This window comes from Lepidochelys olivacea (genome assembly GCF_965140295.1).
Source record: "Lepidochelys olivacea isolate rLepOli2 genome assembly, chromosome: 3".
Taxonomy (NCBI): Eukaryota; Metazoa; Chordata; order Testudines; family Cheloniidae; genus Lepidochelys; species Lepidochelys olivacea.
This window is the reverse complement of record NC_140413.1, coordinates 151,844,233-151,872,092: the sequence shown is the minus strand read 5'-3', so window position 1 is coordinate 151,872,092 and position 27,860 is coordinate 151,844,233. Positions and strand designations below refer to the sequence as shown.

Here is a 27,860-nt window from a genome sequence, read left to right as displayed (position 1 = left end):
CTCAAGGGACCTGCCCTCTCATGTCAATGTGCTGTTTGTTTGGAAGGTAGATGGATTTCAACCACCCTTGCATGTAGTGAAGGTGATGTCTGGTATGCTGTGTTACATATGTGCAAGAGGCCATGTAATGTTTTAGACACATTCTTACCAGAGTTTGAGGACAGTTTTATAATTCATAACAAGATCTGTCACAACTTTGAAACTATCTTGAGGTAGGTATGTTCTTGCTGTAGTAATGTAGTAGAATCTAGAACTGCCTGTATGAATTCTATCCTCTGGGTTGGCACTAATGATGATTTTTGTTGTTGATGATGGTGAAAAGCTGACAGAACTAATTAAATGAATCTTTCATCTGCTGAGGTGAACTCTCTCAAATGAGCCAATCACCAAGGTAAGGATAAACTTGTATTCCTTGTCTTAGATTAGCCACCATGACTGCATTTGGTAAAGGTTCTTGGTACTGTGGACAAATCAAACAATAGGACTCTCTATTGAAAAGGGGAGGTCCTCACTTGAAACCTCAAGTATTTCCTGTATGCCAGGTGGATAGTTATATGAAAATACACATTCTGCAGTTGAGAAATATGAACCAGTCCTGTGGACCTAGGTATGGGATTATAGGGACCAGGGTTACCATTCTGAATTTGAATCAACAAATAAAGGCACTGAGCCATCTCAAGTCCAGAATTGGGCACCATCATCCTTTTTTTCTTGGATATTAGAAAATAATGGGAATAATACTAACACTACACATATACTATACACTAATACTAACAAATATACAACTAGATAGATTAAATTGCAAAATACACAAGAGAACACTGCTAGAAGTTCTGTCTCATAACCATTGTTGGTAAAAAATGGAACTGAGCAACAGTTGGCCCTGCTCCGCCCTCTATGCATAGAGCCCTGAAAATATGTGGATATCCGTTTTATATCCGCAGACTATGTTTGCGGATTGATGCGGATCCTAATTTTGTATCTGTGCAGGGCTCTATCTATGCATTAGAAGTGGGGGGAGGAGGGAGCTGCACAAGGACACAGAAGGCACTACCCCAGCAGACATTGCTGACCAAAAGATTCTAATCTCAAACGCCTGGGGTGCATGCACACCCGAAGTGGAATTTTCTGCCAAACTGCTTTTAGAGGCAGGAGTATGCACATTTCTATGTCCAGGTATCAGCCACTGGTCCACAAAAGCCAGCTTGTCACTAAAACTTCCAGAGAAAGTTTCCAATGCTGGAAATATAATTAAGAAATTATGATAATAATAATAATAATAACATGAAATATAATTAAGAAAAACACACAAAGGAGGATTGTTCTGAATTGGCAGAGGGTCATTCCAATTAACAGGTAAGATAAACTTGATCTACTTTCATAGAATGGCCCTTCTTACAATCTGGAGAGAATTACTGGGAAATGGCAAGCAGGAAAATAACAGAGAGAGGGTACACAGTAAAAAACAGTCACACCAAGTGACAAGCCATATAACAGCCACCATCTGAGAATCATAGAAAAGTGAGGCTGGAATGGATCTCAAGAGATCATCTAGTCCAACTTCCTCTGCTGAGGCAGGACCAAGTAAACCAAGACGATCCCTGACAGATATTTGTCTAGCCTGTTCTTAACCCCCACCTCCCAATGATGAGGACTTCACAATCTCCCTTGGAAGCCTATTCCAGAGTTTAACTATCCTCATCTTCATACAGAGACTTTCAACTGATCTGCCTCGCACATCCTTCTGGACCTCAGAACAGGTGTATATATTTGTGACGTTGCAGTCCATGTGCTTTATGGAAATATGCTTATGAATATGACATAACTGGAATATGCTTTACACTAAATATCCCTTGTATGGTGTCATTAGAAAGCTTGTAATCTAATAAGTGTGTTCATCCTATTTGTTTGCATGTATTATTTCTAGATCTGGAGTTAGGAAAATAAGATATAAACTTGTATCACTGATGTAAACATATTAAGTGGAGGCCATTAAGGGTGCTCCAGAAACAATCAGCTCTAAATGGCCTTAGTTACTTGAAAGCCTTCCTGTGTATGTGTGGCCAGTACATGGGGAATGGAAACTAGGGGTCTTACAGTGACATGTGACCATGTCACTTTATAATGAAATCCATCTTAAATCTGGTACTTTTTCATTTAGAAGGAGGGGTGGGGACCCACAGAGACAAAAGATTCCTGCCTTGTGCCAAAGCTATAAAATGGGTTGGAGCAGGACAAAAGGGCCAGCCAATCATGAGAAAACCCCTGCTTACCACCTGAGATGTCTGCTGGAACTAACAAGGACTATACCGGGGAAAGGACTGGGCCCAGACTAGGGAGGAGTCTAGTCTGTGAAAGAAGCTTATTGGAACTTCTCTGAGGGTGAGATATTACCTGTAATCAGTTTCTTAATGTATTAGACCTAGATTTGCGTGTTTTTGCTTTATTTTGCTTGGCGACTTACTTTGTTCTGTCTGTTATTACTTTAAATCCTGCTTTTTATACTTAATAACATCACTTTTGTTTATTAGTAAACCCATAGTAAGTTATTAATACCTGGGGAAGCAAACACCTGTGCATATCTCTCTATCAGTGTTATCGAGGGCAGACAATTTATGAATTTACCCTGTATAAGCTTTATACAGGGTAAAATGGATTAATTTGGGATTTGGATATGTAGCAGATCGCTGACTCACCGGCATAGTGCCTCCTGCTGGTCATCTGGGAATTAGCTCAATTCCACCACCTGGAGCACCCCCTGCTGGCCAGTGACTTGCCTGCTGCAGGCCCCCTCTTTCCCTCCCAGACCCTGGTGCCCTTTACCTTGGGGTTCTGCTCAAAGCAGTACCCCCACACCATGGATCTCCCCTCCCAGGGGAACCCCCATCCCTCTATACCCACCTTGCCTCAGGGGTTACTGCCAGTCATCATCTAGACACTTTCCCTGGGGCAGACTTCAGTTTTTAATGGACACTCATCATTGGCAAGGGGGTTGGACCAGGTGCCTCTGCCTATCCCCGGGCTGCACTTCTGCACCTCTTTAGGCTTTTACAAAGGCCTCAGCCTGGGGAGTTGCCAGGCTGGAGCTGCTTTTGCCCTTCTCTAGCACTGCTCTGCTTCAGGTACCCTTGTACTCCCAGGCAGCTAGGCCCTTCCCACTCCAAAGCTGGAGTGAGACTGACCCAGCACCTCCCTTAGCCCTTATATCAGGGCCCACTGTGCCCTGATTGAGCTAGCTACACTTGAGGCCAGCTACTCAGTCAGCCTCTTTCAGCTGCTCTTAATCACTTGTCTAACTGGGTCCCAGCCACAGCCCTCTCCAAGGGCTGCTTTTAACCCCTGCTCTTCTGAGGTGGGGCAGCTGCACCTTCTATACCAATTGTAGAATACTTGGTCAGTCACTTTGCTGTGAGACTAAATATATATATATAAATAGTAAATGAAACAATGAATTCACACTACTGTGGCTCTTTTGTGAATGTTGTTGCTGATTTTGCTACTGAACCATTGAGGTCTGATGATCACTGCTGTAAATCTTATCCTCAGTCTTGAACAAATTTTTTTGGGGATAATGGAGTTGGATTTGGGGTTTTGTTTTTGTTTTTTGACATAATCCAGACAGAATATGTCTGCATCCAAAGGAGGCATTTGATTATGTCACATCAACTCTGACATGTTTAGCGCTTGAGGAGAGGGACAGATATTGCAGCAGAGTGAGGTCTTGAGGAAGCTTCTCTCTTTTTCTCTCATGTTCCACTTCCCTCTCATGCCAAATAAAGTTCAGTCTGTCCCAAAAGTCGCTCCACTTTTGCAGATGTTTCACAAAACTGTCATAGGGACTCAGTAGTTCTTTGCTTGGCCTTAACCAGACTCTATCTACAAATCTCACAAGCTCTGGGTCTTCCCCAGGAACAGAATCAGACTATACAATGAAATGCAATGTGTTGTAGTCATGCTGGTCCCAGGATATTAGAGAGAAAAGGTGTCAAGTAATATCTTTTATTCAGTTCAATAAAAGATTTTACCTCACCCATCATGTCTCTCTAAGGAAATGAAAGGCATACTGACCTTGTGTTTTTCTTCAGGCAGCTGTTCCAGGGATCTAATCCCAAGTGTAGAAATTGTACTTGGACATTATTGTGTGCTATTATCTTAATTACTTCTATAATACTTATATATGCAAATCACTTTATAGACAAATAAAAAATGAAGTCCTGGGCTCAAAGAGCTTTGTTTTGTTTTCTGTTTGGTGTTTTTTTTATTTATACACACATATGCCTCATCCCCACCCCCCAGACACATGCATGGTTAGTTCTGTGGCTAGGAGACAGTGAAGAAAATAAGGCAAGGAGTAAAGAAAGATGACTGCAGAGAGGTAAAAATGGGGCTAATTTGATAAACAGAAGACCATACTGCAGAAGAGTAGTTCTTGTATCCTAGATAGTCCAACCTTCTGGATTCTCTGTCTCCAGACACTGATCAGAAATAGTTCCTTTTTCTGACTTATCTAAGACTGCCAATTCCACAAGTATCCCTTGGTTTGTGGGAGAAATATTTTGCCATTACATTTAAACTCCAAAATGTCAAACAGTCTGTACAATTTTTTTCCTGAACTGCAAACTCCACAAATCTTATAATTATCTGGTGGTTAAATGGAAGCAATGGAAGCATACTGTTGTCTTGTGAGGTGGAGGAAGAGGGCCTAGGCTTTGGAAACAGCCTTAGAATCATCAACATATTCCTCTTCTCCTTCCTCTTTAACGTCAGTTTCCAAGAGACCATCACCAAGGCTGATAAGTAGTGTAGAGTGTCCTTGAGAAGAGAAGATGCTACATCTGCTATTACGCCAGAATAATTTGATTCCCTATAGAAACACTTTCATTAAAGTCAAATCAGGCTCCTCTGTGGTCTCTTTGCTGAGCATCATTTTTAAAATTATGCTTACATGCACAACCCACTGGACCAGCATTGTGCAAGATCACAGGGACTCTTTACTTTGTTGTTGCAAAACAAGAACCACTCAAACTTTTATTTTTCTTTCTGGACCTCCTATATTAAAGCTGAGACAAACCACACAATGAAACAGAATTGACTAACACTAAAAAGGTCCAGCTATTGAATATTAACAAATTATCTTAATTTAATACATATAACTTAACTAAAAATTAACTATGAATAACTCTCAAACCAAGCTCTATTACAACAAAGAGCACTGAAACAAGCAATGAGACCTGCTGCTTACAGAGGAAAGAAACTAGGGAAAGCCAGGCCCGGCATTTATATAGTTTTTCCACCATCTCCCTCCCCAGTGGGTTCCACCAGGGCAGCTTTAGTCTCCGTTGGGGCTCCTCAGGAGCCTCACTGGCAGGGCTACTGTGGAGCCTGTGCTGAAGCAGCATACACAGCTGCCCTTGCCACATCTCCTCCTTGCACAGGAGCAGGCTGTTTTGGGTTACATCCATTTCCTGCAAGTTCCTTGACAAAGAGGATGTTGTGGACCTTTTACACTACTACAGTTCTCCCACACTATTTTTTTTTTTTGCCACCAGTGGACATTAAAGTGAATCTAGATCACAAATATGTTTAGCAAATAAGTACGTACTTTATCTGCCTTTACAGAAGCCAAAGCCAATTCCTTTTCTTTCACTGCCAATTCCAGAGAGAGTTTGGCAACAGATTCACTGGCTTCCATCAGCTTGGCGAGACCTATCAAATATAAGATAATCATGGCAGTTCAGAAAGGTGGAGAATAATGCTATATTTTTGATAATTTCTAACTCTTCTCCAATCTGCCCCCTCACAACCACCCTCCAATTACTCCCCTCTCTCATTCACCTGCCCACTAGCTCACAGTCTCCTACCCTGGGCTTCTCATCCAATCTTAGTCTCCTTCCCCTTCACTCTTCTCAGGGTCCTTGTCCTAATGCCCTCTCTTCTCCTCCCCCATCTCCTAGTCCATGTATTCTTGCCCAGCCAATTTCAACCCCAGGTCCCAGTTTCTTGCACCCTGCCAGACTCCACTTCAAGTCTCTTCTCCGCACTAGGGCCTTTTTCTCAATCTGCTCCTCCCACCTTTCCCCAGTCTGGCTCTTGTCCCCACTTCATTCAAGTCGGGCACCTTCCTCCTCTACGTTGTCTAGATGCCAATGGGGTGACATTGAGAGAACAGAAGAGACACTCTCCCTGCTGTCAGTTCCAATGCCCAGCCTCAGCAGCCATGAGCTGCAATTGCAGGGAAAGTCCTGCTCACCCCCAGTAGCCCAGGGATGGCAAATGCACACTTCAGTTACATGCAGGAGCTGAGATAGGTTGGAGCATGTTAGTGCAACTGGAATCTTCAGAGATTTTAGCAGCAAAGCTCTAATAAATTCCTATTAAACATACGCAAACTATGTTTTTTCAAAGTGTTATAATTTGACCCAATTTGGGACACTTTTCATGGGAACAGCAAAGGGCACATCCCTGATACAAATGTAACTCCACATGCTGAATTTCAAATCCCTACTCCAAAGCATGGGGGACTAGATCTTCTCAATGAAATAGTTGTAAGAATTTTTTTAATATGGCAAAATAATTTATTTTTTCTAATCTCATTCTTGCAAACAGTGGACCCATTTTGACTATAACTTTTCAAAAAGTTCAATCTGAGTGTCACAGGGCAAGTGCACTCTGTCCCTCCTTTGGGGTGGAGGAAGGGGCATTATAGCCTCGCGGCTGACTCTACCAGACCACCCTTTGCCTCAGGACGGTATGGCCTAGTGGCTAGAGTCGATATGACTGCCCTTCCTCACAGGGCTGCATGGCCTAATGGCCAGAATCAATACAGCTGCTGTTCCCTGCAGAGGTAGATGTTCTAATGGCCAGAGTCAATATGGCTGCCCTTCTACACAGTGCTGCAAGGCCTAGTGACCAGAGTCCTTACAGCTGCCCTCTCTTGCAGGCTGGATGGCCTAATGGCCAGAATCAATATGGCTGCCCTCTCCTGCAGGGCTGGATGGCCAAATGGCCATATTCAGTATGGCTGCCCTCTCTCACCGGGCTGGATGGCCTAATGGTCGGGGGTGGGGGAGGCGTGTGGCCGGGGTAGAGTCCCTGTCAGAGGTGAGTGTACTCAAAACTGGGTCTGCGGGGATCCAACCGAAACACGCTGACTTAGTTCCTGGTCATCATAGAATATCAGGGTTGGAAGGGACCTCAGGAGGTCATCTAGTCCAACCCCCTGCTCAAAGCAAGACCAATCCCCAACTAAATCATCCCAGCCAGGGCTTTGTCAAGCCTGACCTTAAAAACCTCTAAGGAAGAAGATTCCACCACCTCCCCAGGTAACGCATTCCAGTGCTTCACCACCCTCCTAGCGAAAAAGTTTTTCCTAATATCCAACCTAAACCTCCCCCACTGCAATTTGAGACATTACTCCTTGTTCTGTCATCTGCTACCACTGAAAACAGTCTAGATCCATCCTCTTTGGAACCCCCTTTCAGGTAGTTGAAAGCAGCTATCAAATCCCCCCTCATTCTTCTCTTCCACAGACTAAACAATCCCAATTCCCTCAGCCTCTCCTCATAAGTCATGTGTTCCAGTCCCCTAATAATTTTTGTTGCCCTCTGCTGGACTCTTTCCAATTTTTCCACATTCTTCTTGTAGTGTGGGGCCCAAAACTGGACATAGTACTCCAGATGAGGCCTCACCAATGTCAAATAGAGGGGAATGATCAAGTTCCTTGATCTGCTGGCAATGTCCCTACTTATAGAGCCCAAAATGCCATTAGCCTTCTTGGCAACAAGGGCACACTGTTGATTCATATCCAGCTTCTGGTCCACTGTAACCCCTAAGTCCCTTTCTGCAGAACTGCTGCCTAGCCATTCGGTCCCTAGTCTATAGCGGTGCATGGGATTCTTCTGTCCTATGTGCAGGACTCTGCACTTGTCCTTGTTGAACCTCATCAAATTTCTTTTGGCCCAATCCTCTAATTTGTCCAAGTCCTACAATTTGTCTAATTTGTCTAGGTCTTACAACTGGATCAATGACTACTCCCCCTAGTCTACTTCCTACCCTGTCTTCTAGTGGTATGGTCCATGTGTCTCCTGGGTCTCCAGCCTGTGGAGCTTCTGACCGTTCCAATGCCTCCTGGGTGTCCACGGGTAGCTGGGTATCTACCCAGGTCTCAGCAGGCTTAGGCCCCCTGGTCTGGGGCTCCAGCAGCTCCTGGGTGGGAGGTTGCAATGTGTCTCCTCTCTCCTCACCAATCCCTCCTGACTGAGCTGGGTTACCTCCTTTTATACTGGCTCTCAAAGTGGAGCATGTTCAGCAGGGGCGAGGGGAGTGGCTTTCTTTGCCCACAGTATGGGGTTAACCCCTCTTGTACAGTGCAGGGCATGTGCACCCCGTCACACTGAGGCAGACACCCAGCATGGAAAATTTCTGCCCAAACAGTTAAAGTATGGCAAAATTATAAGAAACTAAAAACACAGTCTTATAATGGGAAGTGTCTGGCGACCTTAATAATAGGCAGCACTGCCAATTCTGCCTACAGTAATCATAGAATCATAGGGTCGAAGGGACCTCAAGGGTCATCTAGTCTAACCTCCAATTGAATGAACTTATGGCTTTTCTTTTTTCTTTTTTAAAATACTACAAGCACTAGGTTCAGGCATAAAAAGCATGTAACCTCCCTCACACTTCTGCCTGTCTCAACCACTTCTCCAGCCACGTTCAACACTGTACTAGGGTAGGAGGCAAACTGACAGTTTATGCCGAATTCTCACTGCTAATGCAGAAACTTCAGAGAAAGGATTGGAGTGGTTTTGAGCTGCCTCTTCGACCCTCAAGCCAATCAGTCAGGTGTTCTTTCTAGACATTTTCAACTTCCCTTTTCTGTTATAAAAGCTAATTTGGGAATATTAAATATTTATGTTTAATAGAGGGAATGCTCATATAGATGATTAAACTAGTTTTAATGCTGTATTTGTACCACTCTTATCATACCAAGGGACTTGGCCAATTGACGTTACTACCACATACAGTACTCTGAAGTAACCATCATTTGAATTATAAGGTTTAACATACACATTTCAGGTTTGGGCTATTTGACTGTGATACAAAAAGGGAGTGATCCTAAATGATCTGTGAATGAGAAGCCCAACCATAAAACAGAGGTCATCTGGGACCATATCTAAGATTTATTTTTATTCCCTATACATCTTACCTATTTGCATGCGTTCAGCTTGTTCATTAATGTTTCCTAGCTTTTCAGAATAAACATCTTTGTAACCATTTATGAAAGAGAGATAAGATTTGGGTGTAACATGAGCTCTTCGTCGATATCTGAAAGGCAGAAATTTAAGAAAATTATAATTTAATATATAACTTTCACATAGTATTCATTGGAGATCTAAATAGCCGCACTAGTGTCCAGGTCTTCAGTTTCAACTGAATTATTTTTTAAAACACAGACAGCAAATATTATATGGAAAGAGAAGCATTTCATGCAGTCAAAATGCAGCATCCCTTCACAACGATAATACTTAATGTCACCTTTTATGTGCAATTACATCTGTCCTTATCCACACAAGCTATATTAAAATTTCTTGTACCATTTTTTATTCTTATCCTACAATGGGAATAGGGTAATGAAGTTGCCACATACTTGTGATTATTATGGATGGCTTTTGAATTTATCAAATACCAACTTCACTTCTGTATTAATAAACTGTAAAAGACAACTATTTCTTCATATATTACAATGCCATAAACATTATTCCATAAATAGTAATAATATTTTTTGTGGTTGCTCAATTTTTAAATTTGTACAAAATGTTACCTTTGGAAATAGTTCTCACAGTTCTCAGAAACTATATCATGAAAGAGGCCCATAGTTTCTACTACTTGTGCTTTAACTTCAGAAGAACAAACAATATTAAATTCTGAAAGGAAGTAACTGGCTACAGCAACAAGGGCTTCTTTAGGCCACCGATTGAACCAGTCCATAGTGCAGCCTGATATCAGACCAGGAAATTTCAAAGAACGTGCGCGGAACTTCTCACCAACCTAACAAAAGTAACAGTTTTAAAACAATGCTTAATATAGTGTGTGTGATACCATATCTGATTTTATCCAAAACATTAACATGTACATAAAATTTAAGCATTTTTTTCTCATTCTGTTTTACCATTATAACATCATGCATAGCTTTTACCCTGTATCTGCATCCTATTCTTTTTTATTATCTTGATATCCTCAATAAAATTAATAAAACATTAGAAAAAAACTCATATTAAAGATGAATGCTACTTAGTGTTTTAAAACTTCAGTTAGTTGTACATTAATTTCAATTAAAAGCTTGACATCCACTCACACCTGCTTTGAGGGCTCTTGTTTTTCCAGCAACAAACAAGGACTTCAGTAAAACCTAAAATACTGAAAAACTGCATTCACTGCTTGATATATGCCCTGACTCTTCAAATTATAAACCTTGAATGATCACATCATGTTTTATATGGGAATGTACCCACAGAAATAAACAAGATAGTTACAAAAAGAAAACTCACTGGAGAAAAGCAGAGAACAGCATGCAAATTCTTCTTTGACCGTGATATAAAATACTCATAAAGATTATCAAATGTAGGAGGAAATCGAGGCAGCTCTTTTTTCATCACAGATATTAATCCTTGTGTAATTTCATCCAGCTCATCCCGAGCAAATAAATTGGAAATCTTTGTACAAAACCAAAATGCATAAGAAAAGAAATTGCATTAATTTAACTGAATGATAATATATTTTATAATTGTAATCTATCTTTCCATCTATCTGTCTCTACACACACAGAAACAATTTAGATGAACTAAGGGCCAAATTCTTCCCTGATTTACACCCTGAGCAACTTCATTAAAGACAATGGATGTTAGGGAAAAATAAAGCCCTAAACTAGCAAGGACACCCTTCGGTAATGGTGGCCTTTTAAATACCCTCTTCACTTATTTTCTCCCTAATGCTTACATAATCTGTCCAAATCAATTTCACATTGGAGCATGGCTGCATGAGGAAATACTGTACTTTTATGAGCATCAAAAGGTATTCTTGCAAGAGTACTGACGTAAATCCAGAAATTTATATTGAGATTCGGTTGGGGCCCCAAATGTCCCAAATTTGAGATATTTGGGATTTAAATCCTTTCTAGCCCCATTAATTATTACAAAAATCAATGGCAATCAGGTGTTAAGAGCAAATATTGAAATTTTTTACTGCTAAAGTATACTGCCATTTTGAGGATCTAACCTCTCCTGAAGATAGCAGATTGTTAAGATATTCCAGAAATGCTTCATCTTTTATTTCATTATCAGTGAAAATGAAAGTGATGCCTTTTCCTTCTGCACCCGCTACTCTATATAGAAGTTTCAGATCATCTGTCAGATTGGAAACATTATAGGATCTATGAGGAAAAAGAGAAATTACAAATTTGCTTAATACACAATACAGAATCTTAGCAATTTTTCAAATTATATTTAATATATAATTTGTAGAACAAATCATGACTATAATATCCACACACTTCAGAGAGGGGAAGATCCATCTCCCCGTGAAATAAACTGAAAGACTCAGGATCAATTCAGGAAAGCATTTAAGCACGTGCTTCAGAGCTTTGATGGGTAGTTATGATTTGCTGAATTAGGGTCCTAGTGAGTAGCCACTGATGCATAAATGAATCAGAGTGTAACAATTTTTTTGTTTACTGTTTTTAAAGACAGTGTTTAAAATAAAGATTAAAATACTTACATTTCCTCAAAAACATCAGGTTCTAGTTTTGGAGAGACAAATAACACAATATTTTTTCATTTCTTACCTGGTTAAAGTTATCTGAAATATTCTGTATCCAGCTATAAAAGAGGCCAATCTTGAAAGACTCTGTTTTCCAGAACCACCAACTCCTACAAGTAAAGCATTTCCACATGCAGTCCGAATTATTCGTGAAATCTATACAGAAAAAATACAAGTAATCTGTGCTGTGTTTAGCTAGTTATAAAAGATTAGCAGAGTTATATATCTGTTTTACTCCAAATATTATCTGGGAGAGTACTTTTGAAGACCTTTCCCATAGAGAAAAATAAGGCCCCTTCTTCCAAATAAAGCAATAGTATCTGAAGAGATTCATGTGACTTAAGTGAAAGGGCTGCATTTTAAGAACATAGCTTCTAATTTATGAGTTGCATGTGGGATTTAAAATAAATATGTTTAGGATTTCTGTTTAATTGTAGATTTAAGATTGAAATTTTCCAAGCTTAATCTCCTAATGAGTGGGACTTTAAAAGACAACACCACAAAAGCCACTTTTAATTAGCAGAAGAGTGAAAAAACCCACACATCTACACTTATAGAAATGTTTGCAATTTTTTTTCTAAAAACATCTCTTGATTAAAAGGTAGAGAAATGAAAATAGAGTATGGAAATATCTTTCACTGAAAAGAAGAGCCTTTCAGTGCTCTGGTGAAAACTCGCTTTCCTTTGACCAAGTTATGAGCTTTCAAGAATTACAGTCTGTCCATATAGGTGTGCGGTAATTCTCCAAAAAGGGCCATATTTTGGAGTTTAAAGTACCCACCCTACACACACCGACATTATATATAATTTAAAATCTTATATTATGTACATTTAGATGAGGTATAATGTGGAACTGCCAAAAGATATCATAAGCCAGTAGGTGAGGTGAAACAAGGATACCCAACATGAAAAGGTGTCATTTTTTTGCACAGTTCCAGAAACACTGCAGCATGACCATGACTATAGTTTGTACTGTTTAAGTTAATTTCAATACCTTAATGCGGTGTTTAACAAAAAGCTAACAAATGACAATGTATTAAAAGATGATTATTAGTTTTGCATGGGCAAATACTTTTTCCCCAGAAATAATGAAATTGTTTAGCATGTGGCAAAAATGGTAAATATCGAAATTTTGCAATATACTAACATAAAATATTTTCACATCACATATTCTTAATTGTCAAAGTATCTCACAAGTGATTATAATAGTTTTCTATATTTTCAATTGAAATTTGCCCAACAGATCAGGCTCACACTTAAGGTTGTGTACCAGTAGCAGTAGATTGCATCTACATAGGTTGTACTGCATAGTGGGTTGAAATAAATGTCCATGTATTCCTAATGTAATGCTTCTCCATTTGTAAGCTTTTGTACATAATATGTAGCATCTAGTCTGCATGATAAAAGGTTTTAATTTGTGACTCTATCCTAAGGGCTTATCTACATAGGGAAATAGCCCAGAATAGGTATTGTAGAATAATTATTTCACAATAACTATTCCATACTAGCTCCCCATGTGGACACTCTTATTCCACACTAAAGGTACATCTATGCTGCACTCTGCTTTTGGTGGTATGTAGAGTACATACACTATCCACACCCCTAGCATGGGAACAGTGTTGATGGTGAGGCACTGCTTAGGTCAGTAGAGTAAGGACATGCCTGAATCCTGTGGGTATATACCAGCGTATGTACCCTACTCATCAAAGCAGTGCCTCCCTCATCTGCACTGCTATTTTTAGCAATGTAGTGTCCCCCTGCCTCCCTGTTGCTGGAGTCTTTCCCTAAAGCAGAGAAGGGCTCCAACACCAGGAAAAGTTCTGGCAACTCCCTGCAGCATCAACCTTTCCCTTCCACAGGAAAAGACTCCTGCAGTGCAGAGCTGCCAGTAGCTTTCCAGGCAGTGGGAAGAGGTTTTGGAGGTGGGAGGCAGTGGGAAAGGCTCTGGCCAGTGGAGATATTGCCCAAGAGTGCCTTTTTGCAGTTTAGCTTTATCCAAAATGGCACTCTTAGTACTATAGTGTACACATGGGCAGTTAGTATGGAACAGCTATTGTGGTTTAAATTCACCCTCTAGCTTATTTCACAATAGCTTTCCCATATAGACAAGCCCTAAGACTGCCATTTTTGCTGTTTGCAAACAATGAAACCATAACTCACTGTTATTGTATAATACATCTGCCTTCAGTGCTTCCTTCCCCTACCTGACAATTCCAAATTCAAATGGTCAGTTTAGTTCTACTATTCATGTAACTCATGAGGTCCAGTCACCTAAATTAAATGTATTATTAAATGCTGTATAAACAAAACCTTAACAAGATGTGTCATTGCATCTTTAAAAAACACCAAATCAAGAAATGATCCCCTAACGGCTTCATTGTATTGCCTCTGGTACATTTGCAATTTTTCACACAGAAATTCAAAGCTTGGGATCTGAAAGAGAGAGAAAAAAGCAAGAAAAATAACAATATTTATAGATAGTCCTAGCATATTAGTGTAACTACAGAGGTAAAAACACTTATCTGAATAAAATTATGTAGACAAACTTTTTGGCAAACTCCTTCACTGAATTACTTCCCAGTTACCTGAGATCAATGCATCTGCTGCATCCATAGACTCTCTCTTTTAGAATTGTGTCTCATAATATAATCAGGAACTGTTAACAGCATTTAGAACTAAAATAGGCTTGCAGGCTCTGACATGGCACATAAACTGCATCTTTACAAGGAATCCTGCGGTCGGTTCCTGGTTTTTTCACTTGTTCTTATATCTAGAACACTGGTATTCTTATTAGTTCCTTCAGGATTTATTTGCTTGTGGCTTATTTATATTGGGACAGATTCTCAGCTGTGCTGAATTTACACTTTGCACTATTGAGGAAAGTAAGACGAAAAGGTGGCTCAAAGCCACGTTTTCAGCTCCCCTGATTCTTGGACAGTTGTGGATTGAAACAGTTCTGCAAGTAATTTAAAACATCTTAGGGGCTCAATTTGCTGAGTCACAGAGTTGAAGAAGACTAACCCGTCTTTGTGGAGGAGTCTCTGGAGTGGTCTCAGCTGGTGTAGAGGAATGCAGAGACCAACAACTCATCTAAACTCTCAACCCCCTGTTCTGGCAGACTGATGGCTAGAAAAAATGGCAAACATGAGCTTGAAACAATCATGGCAGTATTCCCCTTTCATGGCTTCTGAGAAGGTCTCATTACAGATGAAACAACTCTGAACCTTTGGCTTGTTCCATTTGACCTGCTCCACCATGATGGGGGAGGGAGAATACATGGAGAAAAATAACTTGTTGGGGGGATCTTCTTTGAAGAACAAAGCCCAAAAATGTTGTCCCCTAAAGGAGAACAGAGAGTAGGGGAAATAATTTTCTTGTTGCTGCCCCAATATTAGCATTAAAAGTTAGGATTGCAAAGGATACGGAGAATGCTGAAAGATCACTGGCACAGAAGTGGTCCACCAGTTTCAGGAAGATAGGTACAACCAAAATGTCTCACACTACAGAAGGGTTAGGAATCAGACATTTGCTAGAAATTCAATCTAAAATTTCTTTGCTTAATTTCACCTATAATTCCTAATTATAGCTCCTTGTATGAGTCAAAAGAATCCACTTCCTTCTTTGGGGTTTACACACTTCAAATACTTATGCACAACTATATTGTCTCCGTCTGTTGGCCAAAGTAACCATATGCAAATGTATTTTTTTAAAATCTTTCCTCATAAATCAATCCCTACATTTATAGTGCTCTTTTCTGCATTGATTCAATTTTTTCAACAACTTAATGATAATTAGATTGCCAAAACAGAACACAGTATTTTAGGTGCAGTTCCAACAGCCATACATGGAAAGGGACAAATGCCTCCTCTGCTTTGAGATGTGAGGTTTCTTTATATACTGCAAAAAATTATGTTGGCATCTCACAAGTAAATTTGCAGTCTACTGTCAACCCAAGTCTCTTTCATCATTACTGTTTTTCAAGAATCTCCCCCCACGGATCTGTGTATTGGATTATTTTCCCCAGATGTAGTATGTTTGCATTTTTCCAGAATGGATCTTATTTTATTACTTCTTTAAATGGGCAAAACCATCACCTAAGTGTAATATCACAGTTTCAGCCCATAATTATGTTGAAAATTTATTTGTGCATACAATACATGGTCAACCCTCAGGCCTGCCTGTAATTTTCCTTTCACTTAGGTGTATGATTGGTTTTACACTCTTAAATGCCACTTAATCAAAAAGTTTTAGGGCCCAATTGGTATACAATTGCCTATTTTACATGTACATTCAGGCACATTATTTTGAAAACACAGCCTTGCGTGAAAATATTTCCCATAGAAGTTCAAACTGACTTACATTGTCTAATGGAAGCTACCACAAAAAGTTGCTAAGTCAATTTTTTCTAGCAGGGGAAAAAATGCCAGCTAGAAAATTTGCTGCCAAACACAGATAAACTATACTAATAATTAAAATGTACTTAAAACCAACAAAGAAAAGTTACATTTGAACTATAACACATTAAAAAAGCATCAGACACAAGTAGCTCCAAGTCATGGGCAGATGGGGAAAAAAAAGTAAAACTGAGGTGGAAAGGAGGCTGAGCATCCTTTTATTTAGAAGGTCTTGCAGTGACTGCTTCAAGGCTTGAGAAGGTACCTTTCACTTCGCGCTTCAACACCAACCTCCTGTTTGACCTTGACAATGACTTTCTTTACAAATGAAGTAAAACACGCGGCCACTGCTGCTCTTCCTGAATTAACATTATCTTGTATGTCATGAAAGAAGAATCTCAAATTGTTTGTACCAACCCCAAAAGAAAATAGTGATTTTAGATCCTCTATTTATCCTTCAGGATTTAAAATTTCACTGATATTCTTCAGTGCTGTCTTAAAGGGCATGCTGCGGGCTGCACAGGAGCACACAATCCTGTTGGTTCTTAAAACTGTTTCACTAATTCTGTGTAGCCGAAATATGTCATTAAGACTGGAGAACAGTGGAGTGAAGTGGAAGAGAATGAACAGCCTATATTTATATCAGGTGGATTGTTTACCACATTTTAAATTGCTTTTTAAAGATGTAGATTTACATGATTAACTGTAAACTAATTTGACCAACCTAATAATGTATTCCCTAAACCAAAATTTGTGCATTTATTTGATAAAACTTTCAATATGATCCCAACAATATAGTACATTTAATAAGTAAAAAAAAAACCCCTTGAATGCCTAATTTTTAAGGTGTAAAATAAAATACCATTTCATAAACTTTTGGTGCTTCAAATACAAAATCTTCAGGTTCATCACCAGTTGGTTCAGGCATATCCTGTAAAAAATCTACAAAATATGGTTCAGCCTGGAGAATTGATGCTAATCCTGGATCCACATGTTCCTCAATTGCTTTAGTAGTGGCTTTATCAAACCAAGCTACATCTTCATCATTAACAAATCTACAAGACATAGATTAATACAATTTAAAAGAATGGAAAAACTTTTTAGCTAAAAAGGAATGAAAATAGTTAAACACTGAAATGACTCAAGTAAAACTTTAGCAAAACACAAATTAGATAATGATAGCCACTGAAATTTAAGTGCCACTATGTTTTACAAGTACAGTAGTCATATCTCTATAATACAGAATAATTTAGCTTTCTGACTTTCATCCAGTTAGGACAGAACATTTAATTTATCAGTTAAATAAGGGGAAATGATTCACTGATAGCTGTGCTTAATCAAAGCCCTACCTTTTCTACCCTCTTAGTTTGGGATTCAGTACATCTAAAGTCATGATGCCACCTCTCAGACAGCAAGGAAACAAAAAAATAGTGAAAAGAAGAGGGGATATACCTGTGTAGGCTGATTTCACAACTTGTTCCTTCAGACTGCTCTTACACCAAAATCCACAAATAGCAGAGGAAAGGCAAACAAAGAAGAAAGAATAGAGAGGAGAGGAAGGGAGGAATGCAGGATGGGAGAAAACAGAGAACACTGATACAGTTACTGATGAGGAATTTTACCTAGTTAAACCTTCTCCTTTGATTCTATCCTGCATATGGATTCAAACAAGCTAACAGAATTAGCAAGCAGTTACTTTAGTAGAGGGAGTGTGATTTCTTAAGAAACAGCTAGGAACACTCTGCTCAGTGGTGGTAGATAAGAGTGTGAGAGGTTCTAGAAAAGGGAAAAGTGGGCAGCTAAGAACAACTCTGAATCACAGATATTTAAATGTGCTGATATTCACAGCCTTCTTTTCTCCTCCTTCTCAGAGATGAAATATTGGGGGGTGGAAAGAACAGGGCAACCCCAAATCAGACAGCTGTGAGCAAAGCTCTGTGCTTTTGGACGAGGAGGCAAAAATATTGAAGAATTGAGGGGTGGAGTCAGCCTGTATATAACCCCTAAATCTCATTATTAGTCTACTAGCATTCTGACAGATGGCACCATAACACTAGCTGTGTTGAACCCAAAGCAGGGTAGGAGAAGACAATACATGAACATTATATAAATACATTCATCTTTCATGTCCCTTTATGTACTTTGGTATTGTCCAATCAATGCAGAATGTGAACATATTCAGTAAACTGATATCACATAAATTGCATGCCAAACGTAAAGTCTTTCGCTTTATAGCTGGCTCTCTCTAAAAGGGTTTTATTTTGAAGCTTCATGGCATTTATGAATGGATATGGTCCTGACTTCAAATTCAAATTGAGTGTCATCTTTCTTCTTCCATTAAACAAGGCACTAATGTCTGTACAAATATATACTTTTGTTTCTCATAATGTGCAGCGGTAAGCATAATTTAGGGCACAAAGAAATCTATGAACAGATAATGTACTCTACAATTGATTTATGTTGAGTAGTCTTTCTCATACTATGGGGGCAATGAGAGTGTCTGGCTGGAGCAGGAAACTCTTGTCTTACTTCCATTTATGTAAGCAGTGTCAGGATGAGCTCCACCCTGATATCTGGTGGTGAGGTATGGCAAGTTGTGGAAAACAACTTCAGGGGCCCATCTCATTTGCATAGGCACACCCACCCCACCTAGCATGAGGCCATAGCTGCCCAAATGGTCACTTTGGCTGCTGTGGGATCCCCAGTGTCTCTGTTATTGGGGCAGGAAGAATAAATTGTTCTTACCCTGATTATGGGAACTGTGCTTGGAACTGTACTCGACCTTTTGTTATGATGGAGGGACTCACTATCAACTAAGTAGCACTCGCTAGGCAAGGGTCATGGGTTCCAAAACTCTGTGAAGGGAGAGAGGCTTGAGACAGGTATTAGTACCTGGTGGTGTGGGCCCCTTTGTGAGGGCGTGAAACATCAATTGCACCTCTGTCTCTCTCCACTGTGGAATGTCAGAGCTAATTTTGGGTCTATTAAGAGTCTTGCTACAGGTACTGTGCTGTATTCACTTTGGCCTTATGGTGCACCAGCACTATGGCTCCCACTACTATGAGCTGAAATCACTGAGCACTGTGTCAAGTAGTGGGGAGCTGGAAGATCTAGAGTGCAGTGGTGCTGTTCATGGATAGGCTGGCGGAGAGTTTGTGAGATGGTGGAGCAGAGCTGTGCAGAGCGGAGCCGTTCGTGAGACGGTGGAGCGGTTCGTGAGACGGCGGGGCGGAGCGGAGCTGGGCAGGGTGGAGCGGAGCTGTGCAGAGCGGAGCCGTTCGTGAGACAGCGGAGTGGAGCTGTGTGGAGCGGAGCTGTGCGGAGCGGAGCTGTGCAGAGCGGAGCCGTTTGTGAGACGGCGGAGTGGAGCTGTGCGGAGCGGAGCTGTGCAGAGCGGAGCTGTTCGTGAGAGAGCAGAGCGGAACAGAGCCGTTCGTGGAGGAGCGGAGCCCTGTGGGGCAGTCAGCTTCAGGTTACGTAAGGTGCCCCTTACCTCTTCCCCCCCCCACACACAGGCACATTTTTAGCCAGACTGGAGAGTAACACTCTGCAGATGAACTTTTGAACTCTGAGGCTGGACTTTTTGGACTTTGGGTGATTTGTGGATTGCTGGACTCAAGAGACATTTGGGTTCTGGGACTCAAGAACCCGAGGGAAAGGATGTGGCCCAATTTGCTGGGGTGGGTCTTTGCTCATGGTTTAGTTAATGAACACTAGTTGTGGTGTTTCCCCAATTTAACGCTGATGTCGTTTACCTCATGTTATTAAAGATTCTCTGCTACACCGAGACTCTGTGCTTGCGAGAGGGGAAGTATTGCCTCTTTGAGGTGCCCAGGGGGTGTGTAAGATTTTCCCAGATCACTGGGTGGGGGCTCAAGCCAGTTTTGCATTTGCTTTGATGAGAGGGAACCCCTGCGTACTGAACTGAACCCGGCCCTTGCTGCTATCAACTTGGCCTGGCAGAAGGGTTACATTTATAATCCTGAGATTAAGAAAATTAAGAAAATGCAAATTGCTGCATAGAATTTTAGATTTCCTCTATGAACTCCCTCAACTCTGCTGGAATCTTGTGCATCCAGAGGGGCAATAGGAACTAAGCAGGTTTTTCCACTAAGTGATTCCTCCTACCCCCTAAGAGCTACTGTGGCACCAGCACTGAGCTCAGGGAAACTGTCTGCCTTCCTCCACCCAGAGTTCTCCCTTGCTGACATTCAGACAGTGTGGAGCTCCCTAGGGAGAAGGGAGAGGCAGCAGCCAATGGATTCAGGACATTTCTGGCAGAGACAGAGACTCATGGTGAAGCATGCTTGCTATATAAGGGGCTTTAGATAGAAACTATTAGAGGGATCAGTTCAAGTGAGAACAGGTTCAGAAAATGGGATGGGAGAAGAGATGGGTGTCAGAAGGACAGCCTGGTGCGTGGACTCAAGAGGGACCAGGGGAGAGAAAGGGGACAGGCTCTGTGAATAGGGACACAAGGAAAACAGGCTGAGGGAATGGGGGAAAGAGAGGCTCAATGTGTAACTTTTAACTTTTTGTGTGTGTTTTAGCTATCATTTGCTGCAGTCTACATGCCAATGTATATTTAGCCTGTTTTTGCTTCATCCATATTACCAGAATCCTGTCGTCAGTATTTTGGAAAGCTCCAGCTTTTATAACTTTATTGCCTTCCTTATACCAGAAGATTATTGGAATATAAAAATTAGAGCCTGCCTCCACTTGACTACCAGAGGCAAGCATTGTGAAGGAAAGGTTACTCACCTTGTGCAGTAACTGGCATTCTTCAAGATGTGCATTCCTGTGGGTGCTCCACATCAGATACCCTGCGCCTTTGATCAGAGATTTTTGGTAGCAATGCCCATTTGACCCACACTTGTACCCTACATATCCTCGTGTCCCATACTGAGGCTATATAGGGCTGTGCAGGCAAACCACCCTCAGTTCCTTCTCTACTGCAAAGTCCCACAGAGGAAACCCTGAAACAGAGAGGAAGAAAGGTGGATAGTAGAGCACTCACAGTGACACAAATCTTGAAGAACTCCAGTTACTGCACAAGATGAGTAATCTCCTTCTTTGAGTAGTGTCCCTGTGGGTGTTCTACTTCAGGCGACTCCATGGCAGTAACCCCTTACGGAGGTGGGAATTTTGGAACAGAGGTTATCACAAAAGTAAGAACTGTGTTGCATACTGAAGCATGTGATCTTGCAGGTGAACCAAAGCATAATGGGTGAAAAATGTATGCACTGAGGATCATGCTGCAGACCTGCAGATTTCAGCAACTGAATGTCCTTAAGTAGGGAAATGCTGTAGACTGTGCTCTAGTAGAATGCACAATCACTTGTAGAGGAGGTGCAACCTCAGCCAAACCATAATAGGCAATAAACGCATCCAGAAATCCAGTGAGAAAATGAAGTCAGAGGCTCCCTTAGACCTATCTGTAATACAAATAAAGAGTCTAGGAGACTTCCTGAATGCCCTAGTGCTGTCCAAGTAAAAGGATAATGACTTCTTAACATGTAATGCATGAAAGACAGATTCCTGTGTAGACTGATGCAGCTCAAGAAAGAAAACAGAAAGGTGAATAGTTTGGTTAATGGCCACTAAAATCCATCTTCAGAGACAGATGTAGCAACAGGCACATAGTTATAGGCCCTAAATTAACCTTGATGGCACTCATAGAAAGGCCTGATGTTTTCAGTTCCAGCAGCTAATCCAAGACAGTGTAAAAATGACGACAGGTGAAAGATGAAGCCGGTTATACCAGAGATGATATAGTCTCCATTTCTGAAGGTAAGTGTGTCTTGTAGATTCCTTTCTGCTACTTAAAAGTACATTTTGTACTCCTGATGAACAGGCTGCCATTAATCCCAAGAACCACTGAGGAACCATGCTTGTACTTGCAGAATGTTCAGACTGGGGTGAAGCATCTGACCTGCATCCTAAGACAACAGCCGAGGTTTGGTAGGGGAGCTGCCACAGAGGGTGAGGGGTGAGTATGATGAGGTAAGGAAACCAAACTCGTCTTGGTCAAGTTGGTGCAATCAAAATTACTTTGGGTTGGTCCAGTCGGATCTTGATGAAGATCTTTAAAAGCAAAGGAATTGGAGGATATGCATAAAAAAGACTTTTTGTAATGAGGAAAGCATCTGCTAGAAACTGGGGATTGAGTTCCCTCTGGAATAGAATTTCCTGCACTTTGTGTTGGCTGCTGGGGCAAAAAGGTCAACCTCTGGAAATCTCCACAAAAGAAATATTTTGTTGAGGACTTGAATCCAACTCCCATATGTAATTTAGGGACATATTTCTGCTGAGGTCATCTGCCATGATGTTTTGAATACCTGGGAGGTAAGATGCTGAGATGACTATCTGGTTGGTTATGAACCAGCTCCAAAGTTTTATCCCTTCAGAGCAGAGTGGGGCGGGGGGTGGGAACACGCTCCACCCTGACGATTAATATAATACACACAAGCTATGTTGTCTGTCATGATCTTGATGGATTTGTTTTTTACAAGGGAAAGAAAGTGGTCTCAAGCATTTCTGACTACTATTAACTCCTACAGATCGATGTGCAGCATTGTTCCTATTGTGACTACTTGCCTTGGACTGTGTGAGGATCCAAGTGAGCCCCCCCATCCCAAAAGGAAAGTGTCTGATATAACACGATGGTAGGGGGATTCTGGCTGAACAGGACTCCTACACAAATCTTGGAAGGATTCTTCCATCAGGTGAGTGACTGTAGGACCTGGCTGGGTATAGATACCTGCTTGTATAGACTGTGTTTGTTCATACACAAACTGTCCTGACCACCCCTGGAGACACTGAAGGTGCAACCTGGTGTTTTGTGTCACAAAAATGCAAGCTGCCATGTGTCTCAGCAGTTGCAGACATGCCCTTGCTGGAACTTGAGTATGGAGTTACACTTTTTGAATAAGATCCTTTAGAGCAAGGAACCTGTCAGGAGGGAGATATGCTCTGCCTGTTATTGAATCCTGAAATGCTCCTGTAAAGAGTATTTTCTGCATAGGGGGTCAAGATTGATTACTTGAGATTCATCTGCAGGCCTAGCCTTCGAAATAGTGAAGTTGTTGTTAGAACTGCCAACCACACCTCCTGATAAGACCAACCTCTGAGGAGCCACTTGCCCAGGTAGAGAAAGACAGTTATTCCTACATGAGGATATAGGCAGCTACAACAGCCATTATTTTTGAGAACACCCCTGGGGCAGAAGGCAGACCAAAGGGTCAGACCAAGTATTGGTAATGATTGTGATTGAATGTGAAACAAATAAATCTTTTCTGAGAGAGATTAATTTCTACGTGGAAGTAGGCATCTTTGAGGTTGAGGGTCACAGACCAGGCCCCAGATTTGGGGAGGTAATTATAGCTGCTAGGGACACCATTCTGAATTTCAGATATCTGACATGTTTGTTCAGTTGTCTGAGATATCATAGTGGCCTCTGCCACTCTTTTTCTTGGGTATCACTAAATATCTTGAGTGGTATCCTTGTCCTCCGTCTTGAAGTGGAACTGGTTCTATGGCCCCTAGACTTAGGAGCATTGAGATATCCTGTGACAGCAAATGATTCTGAGAGGGGTCCCTAAAGAGGGATGGGGGTGGGAGGGTAGGATGGATGTAAATTGGTTAGTATAAACTGATGCAATGGCTTCCAAAACCCATTTGTCTGATATTATAGCCTCCCATGCCCAAACTGAAAAAGGGGAGTTGTGTCATGCAGCCAAGAAACCTTAATTATTGGGAGGTTTGGACTCTTGACCAAACCATCCTAACTGGAGTTTGGACAATATTGATGGCTGAGATGATGCAGCCAAGGTAGTTGCAGGCTGCTTTTTAGAAAATCTTGACCTCTTAGCTGGTAGTTCTGGTGGCCTATGGAAGGCAGAAAATTGTGCCAATTTTCTCTTATTTGCAGGTGTTGCCCCAGAGTCCTTCATGGTATGAAGCAAATCGTCCAGGAAATCTGTGAAGAGCTTGTGACCCTCAACAGGTAAATCTTCCACCGTGGATTGCACTTCCAATGGAAAACCACACAACTGAAGCCAGGAAACTTGTCTCATTGCTCTTGTGGTGAAAATATATCTGGCTGCAGTGTCTGCCACATCAAGTGAAGCCTGCAAAGATGTTTTTGCCAAGAGCTGACCTTCCTTTATTATGGCACTAAACTGTTCTTGGTGTTTCTGTGGCAAATGGTCAATAAAAATATTAAACTCATAGTTCAGGTAGTCATATTTTGACATCAGTGCCTGATGATTAGCTATCCTGAACTGTAATGGCACTTATGCTCTTATGGGGTGACTTTTTGGGTATGTTGCCTGCCTAATTCACATGACCAGAGAATTTGGTGCTGGGTGAGAAAACAAAAACTCAGAATGCCTGGCCAGGATGTAGTATTTTTTTAATCAGCTTGCTTGCATGTAGTGGGGACTGTTGCTGCAGTTTGCCTGATGGTCTTGGCTCGGTCAAGATGGGCTTCATTAACTGGCAGTGCCACTCAAGCTGAAGCAGAAGCATGCAATATGTCAGGCAGCTTGTGATGGGAATCTTGGACTTCTTTGAAGGGAATTTGCAGGGTCTCAACAACCTGCTTCATCAAGTACTGGAACTGGCAAAAGTCATCAGCTATTGATGGCGGTAGTGGCATTACTGCCTCATCAGCTAATGAAGAAGGATATATTTGTAAGGGGGATAACCTCTGTATTCACTCCTGCCTCTTGCTCCTCAGAGGTCTCCTCTGCTGACTCACAGTGCAGGAGGGGATGGATGATACCGGGTAACGAGGCCTTCTTTATTCCTTATAGGAGTTAATTGGGGCCCTGAGAAATTACTGGCAGTACATTGCCCATGGATTCCAGTACAGACAATGAGGAGACCATAAGGCATGGGGGGAGGTATCAAGAGTTGGTCATCTCAAGTGTTAATAGGCAGGGATCTGATATTCTGCCTTTCTTGCATCTGCATCAGGGAATAATGTCTCCCAGAGTAAACTGGAGAGCCTTGAACAGAAAGTTTTGAGTCTGAGCTGGACTACTCCTCCACATATTGTACAGGAGGTGAAAATCCCTCTTCCTGGATACTAGAAGCTGGAAAAGAGACAGGTCTCACAAAACAGGAGTGATTGGTGACCAAGCAAGCCTTAGGATCAAGAGGTGTCTGGAAGTTTCAAGGAGGAGATATTCAGGCTCATTAGGTACCCTAAGGTCGTTCAGATATGGGAACTCCTGTGGTACTAGCACAACTGAACTTGCTATGTACACCAATGATGTTCCCAATGCTGTTGTCTGGGGCATTGGTGTCGGTACCAAGGGGACTGTGGATTCCATTGAAGCTGCTCTCTTGGTAACAGTCATCTTCAGTACTGAGCCCTTTACCGTTGAGGTATGGGACTTAGTTGAAGTCCTAAAGTGTTTCATAGTACCCAAAGTGCATAGAGCCTCACTAGCACCTCTCTCAGGGCCTGAGGTCTCCAGTGACTGAGTTTTCTTTGAGGAGGAACTCTCTGTTCTGCACCTCTTATCCCCCTTCTTAGACTTGGAGCAGGAAGCTCTCAGTACTGCTGGTGCAGTTATCGGCCTGACTCATGGAAAGTATCAGAGACCAGAACGTTGCTGCTCTCTTTACCTTGAAAAGTCTTGGTGACCATGACCTTGACTTCAACGGGGCACTGACAGAAGAGGAGGATCCCTGTAGAGGGGGGTTCTCTGCACCTGAAGCTGGTCTTAGGGCTTGCTACGTTATTAAGAGCCTGTATGTTATTTCCCTGTTCTTATGGGATCTTCCCTTTAAAGAAGTGCATATCTTGAACTTGCTGAGTAGATGAGCGTCTCCAAAAAAACATATGCACTGGGAATGCTCATCACAGCTTCTGCACAAGAGAGCCACCTTTTAAATCCCAGGGAGCTTGGCATCCCAGACAGAAGAAAATTTGTTTGAACCCCTCAAAGGGGAAAAACAAAAAATGTATATAATTTTTTTGGGGAAATAAGAAAAAGCTAAATTAACCATTCCAATAACTATAAGGTACTAAACCTACTACTAATAAAGAACTACTACTAATATAAAGAGTAAACAGGCACACACTAAACTCTGTCTCTGGCCGAAGGCAGATGAGATGGAACTGAGGGCCATTCACCCTCACAGCCCTATATAGCCTAGCTACAGGCTAATAGGACATGTAGGGAGCATGCACAGGTCAAATAGGCATTGGTACCAAAAATCTCTGATCAAAGGCTCAGGGCTCATGTGCACCTGAAATGGAGAACCCACAGGTACACTACTTGAAGAAGAATCTTGTTTTTTGTACATCAGAAACTCTTACACTGACTCAGGCTAAGTGTGTGTGAGAGAGAAAGAAATAGATTTTTTATACTTTTGGCTTTGCCAGAGTGGAAGTAGGTATGTAGCAGTGTGTGAAATCTATTGTGCTGAACAGTAATGTTTATATACCCAACACTTTAGCATAGATAAATTCATCTTATGAAGATATGATCTGAAAATATGGCTGATAAATGTACAAAAGAAGATACAGGGCATGTACCATTTCAAGACCTCTGAGTTTAGGACTAATTAGAAAGAAAGACAAGACAGAGTTTATTCTTTATTACACACTGTTTCCTGTTGTGTCTGTAGCAAAACATTACTACTTTCACTTTGTAATATATACATGAAGAAATACAACATATATACAACTGTTTATAAAAAGTTAACATTTATTCATAGTTACTAACCTACGGTATTTGAAATATGAAAGAATTTCCCTCGGGAATTAGAATAGGAAACAACTACATTATCTGAAAAGGAGTACTTACAGCACCACAGGTACTCCTTTTCTTTTTGCGGATACAGACTAACATGGCTGCTACTCTGAAACCTGCATTATCTGAGATCTCAGTAGTAATTGTGGGTAAATGTTGATTTTTAATTGTGATCACTATACTCTAGCTCAGGGGTGGGCAAACATTTTGGCCTGAGGGCCACATCAGGGTTGCAAAACTGTATGGAGGGCCAGGTAGGGAAGGCTGTGCCTCCCCAAACAGCCTGACCCCCACCCCCCTGCTTCTTGTCCCCTGACTGCCCCCTCCCAGGACCTCTCGCCCCTAACCACCTGCCCAGGACCCCACCCCCTATCCAACCCCCACTGCTCCCTGTCCCCTGACTGCACCAACCCCTATCCACGCCCCCACCCCCTGACAGGCCCCCCAGGACTCCCACACGTCCCCTGACTGCCTCCCCGAACCTCCACCCCATCCAACTGCTCCCTATCCTCTGACTGCCCCCTGGGACCCCCTGCCCCTAACTGCCCCCGGGACCTCCAGCCCCTTATCCAACCCCCCCACTCCCCGTCCCCTTACCATGCCACTCAGAGAAGCAGGAGCTCTTAGCCCCACCGCTGCGTTCCCCAGCAGGAGCAGTGGGCCAGAGCACTGGCAGCGTAGCGACCTGAGGCTGCGGGGGAGGAGGGACAGCAGGGGAGGGGCTGGGGGCTAGCCTCCCCGTCCAGGAGCTCAAGGGCCAGGCAGGACGGTCCCGCGGGCCGGATGTGGCACGTGGGCTGTAGTTTGCCCACCTCTGCTCTAGCTACAATTTTACTATGATTCCTGAGTGTAGGCACATAGGAGTGCATGGCTGTCCCTCACT

At 41.8% G+C, this 27,860-nt stretch overlaps 1 protein-coding gene across 1 annotated transcript in view; it reads right to left on the bottom strand.

Moving 5' to 3' along the window:
• DNAH8 (dynein axonemal heavy chain 8) overlaps window positions 1-27,860 on the bottom strand; it is a 589,186-nt gene that overhangs the window by 105,373 nt on the left and 455,953 nt on the right. The window contains exons 60-67 of the mRNA XM_084624647.1: window positions 17,071-17,263; window positions 14,125-14,247; window positions 11,840-11,970; window positions 11,275-11,428; window positions 10,548-10,712; window positions 9,821-10,047; window positions 9,206-9,324; window positions 5,603-5,706 (exon numbers count right to left, since the gene is read on the bottom strand). Of these exons, the coding sequence (XP_084480773.1) occupies window positions 5,603-5,706; window positions 9,206-9,324; window positions 9,821-10,047; window positions 10,548-10,712; window positions 11,275-11,428; window positions 11,840-11,970; window positions 14,125-14,247; window positions 17,071-17,263 (1,216 nt within the window). The remainder of the gene's footprint in view (window positions 1-5,602; window positions 5,707-9,205; window positions 9,325-9,820; window positions 10,048-10,547; window positions 10,713-11,274; window positions 11,429-11,839; window positions 11,971-14,124; window positions 14,248-17,070; window positions 17,264-27,860) is intronic.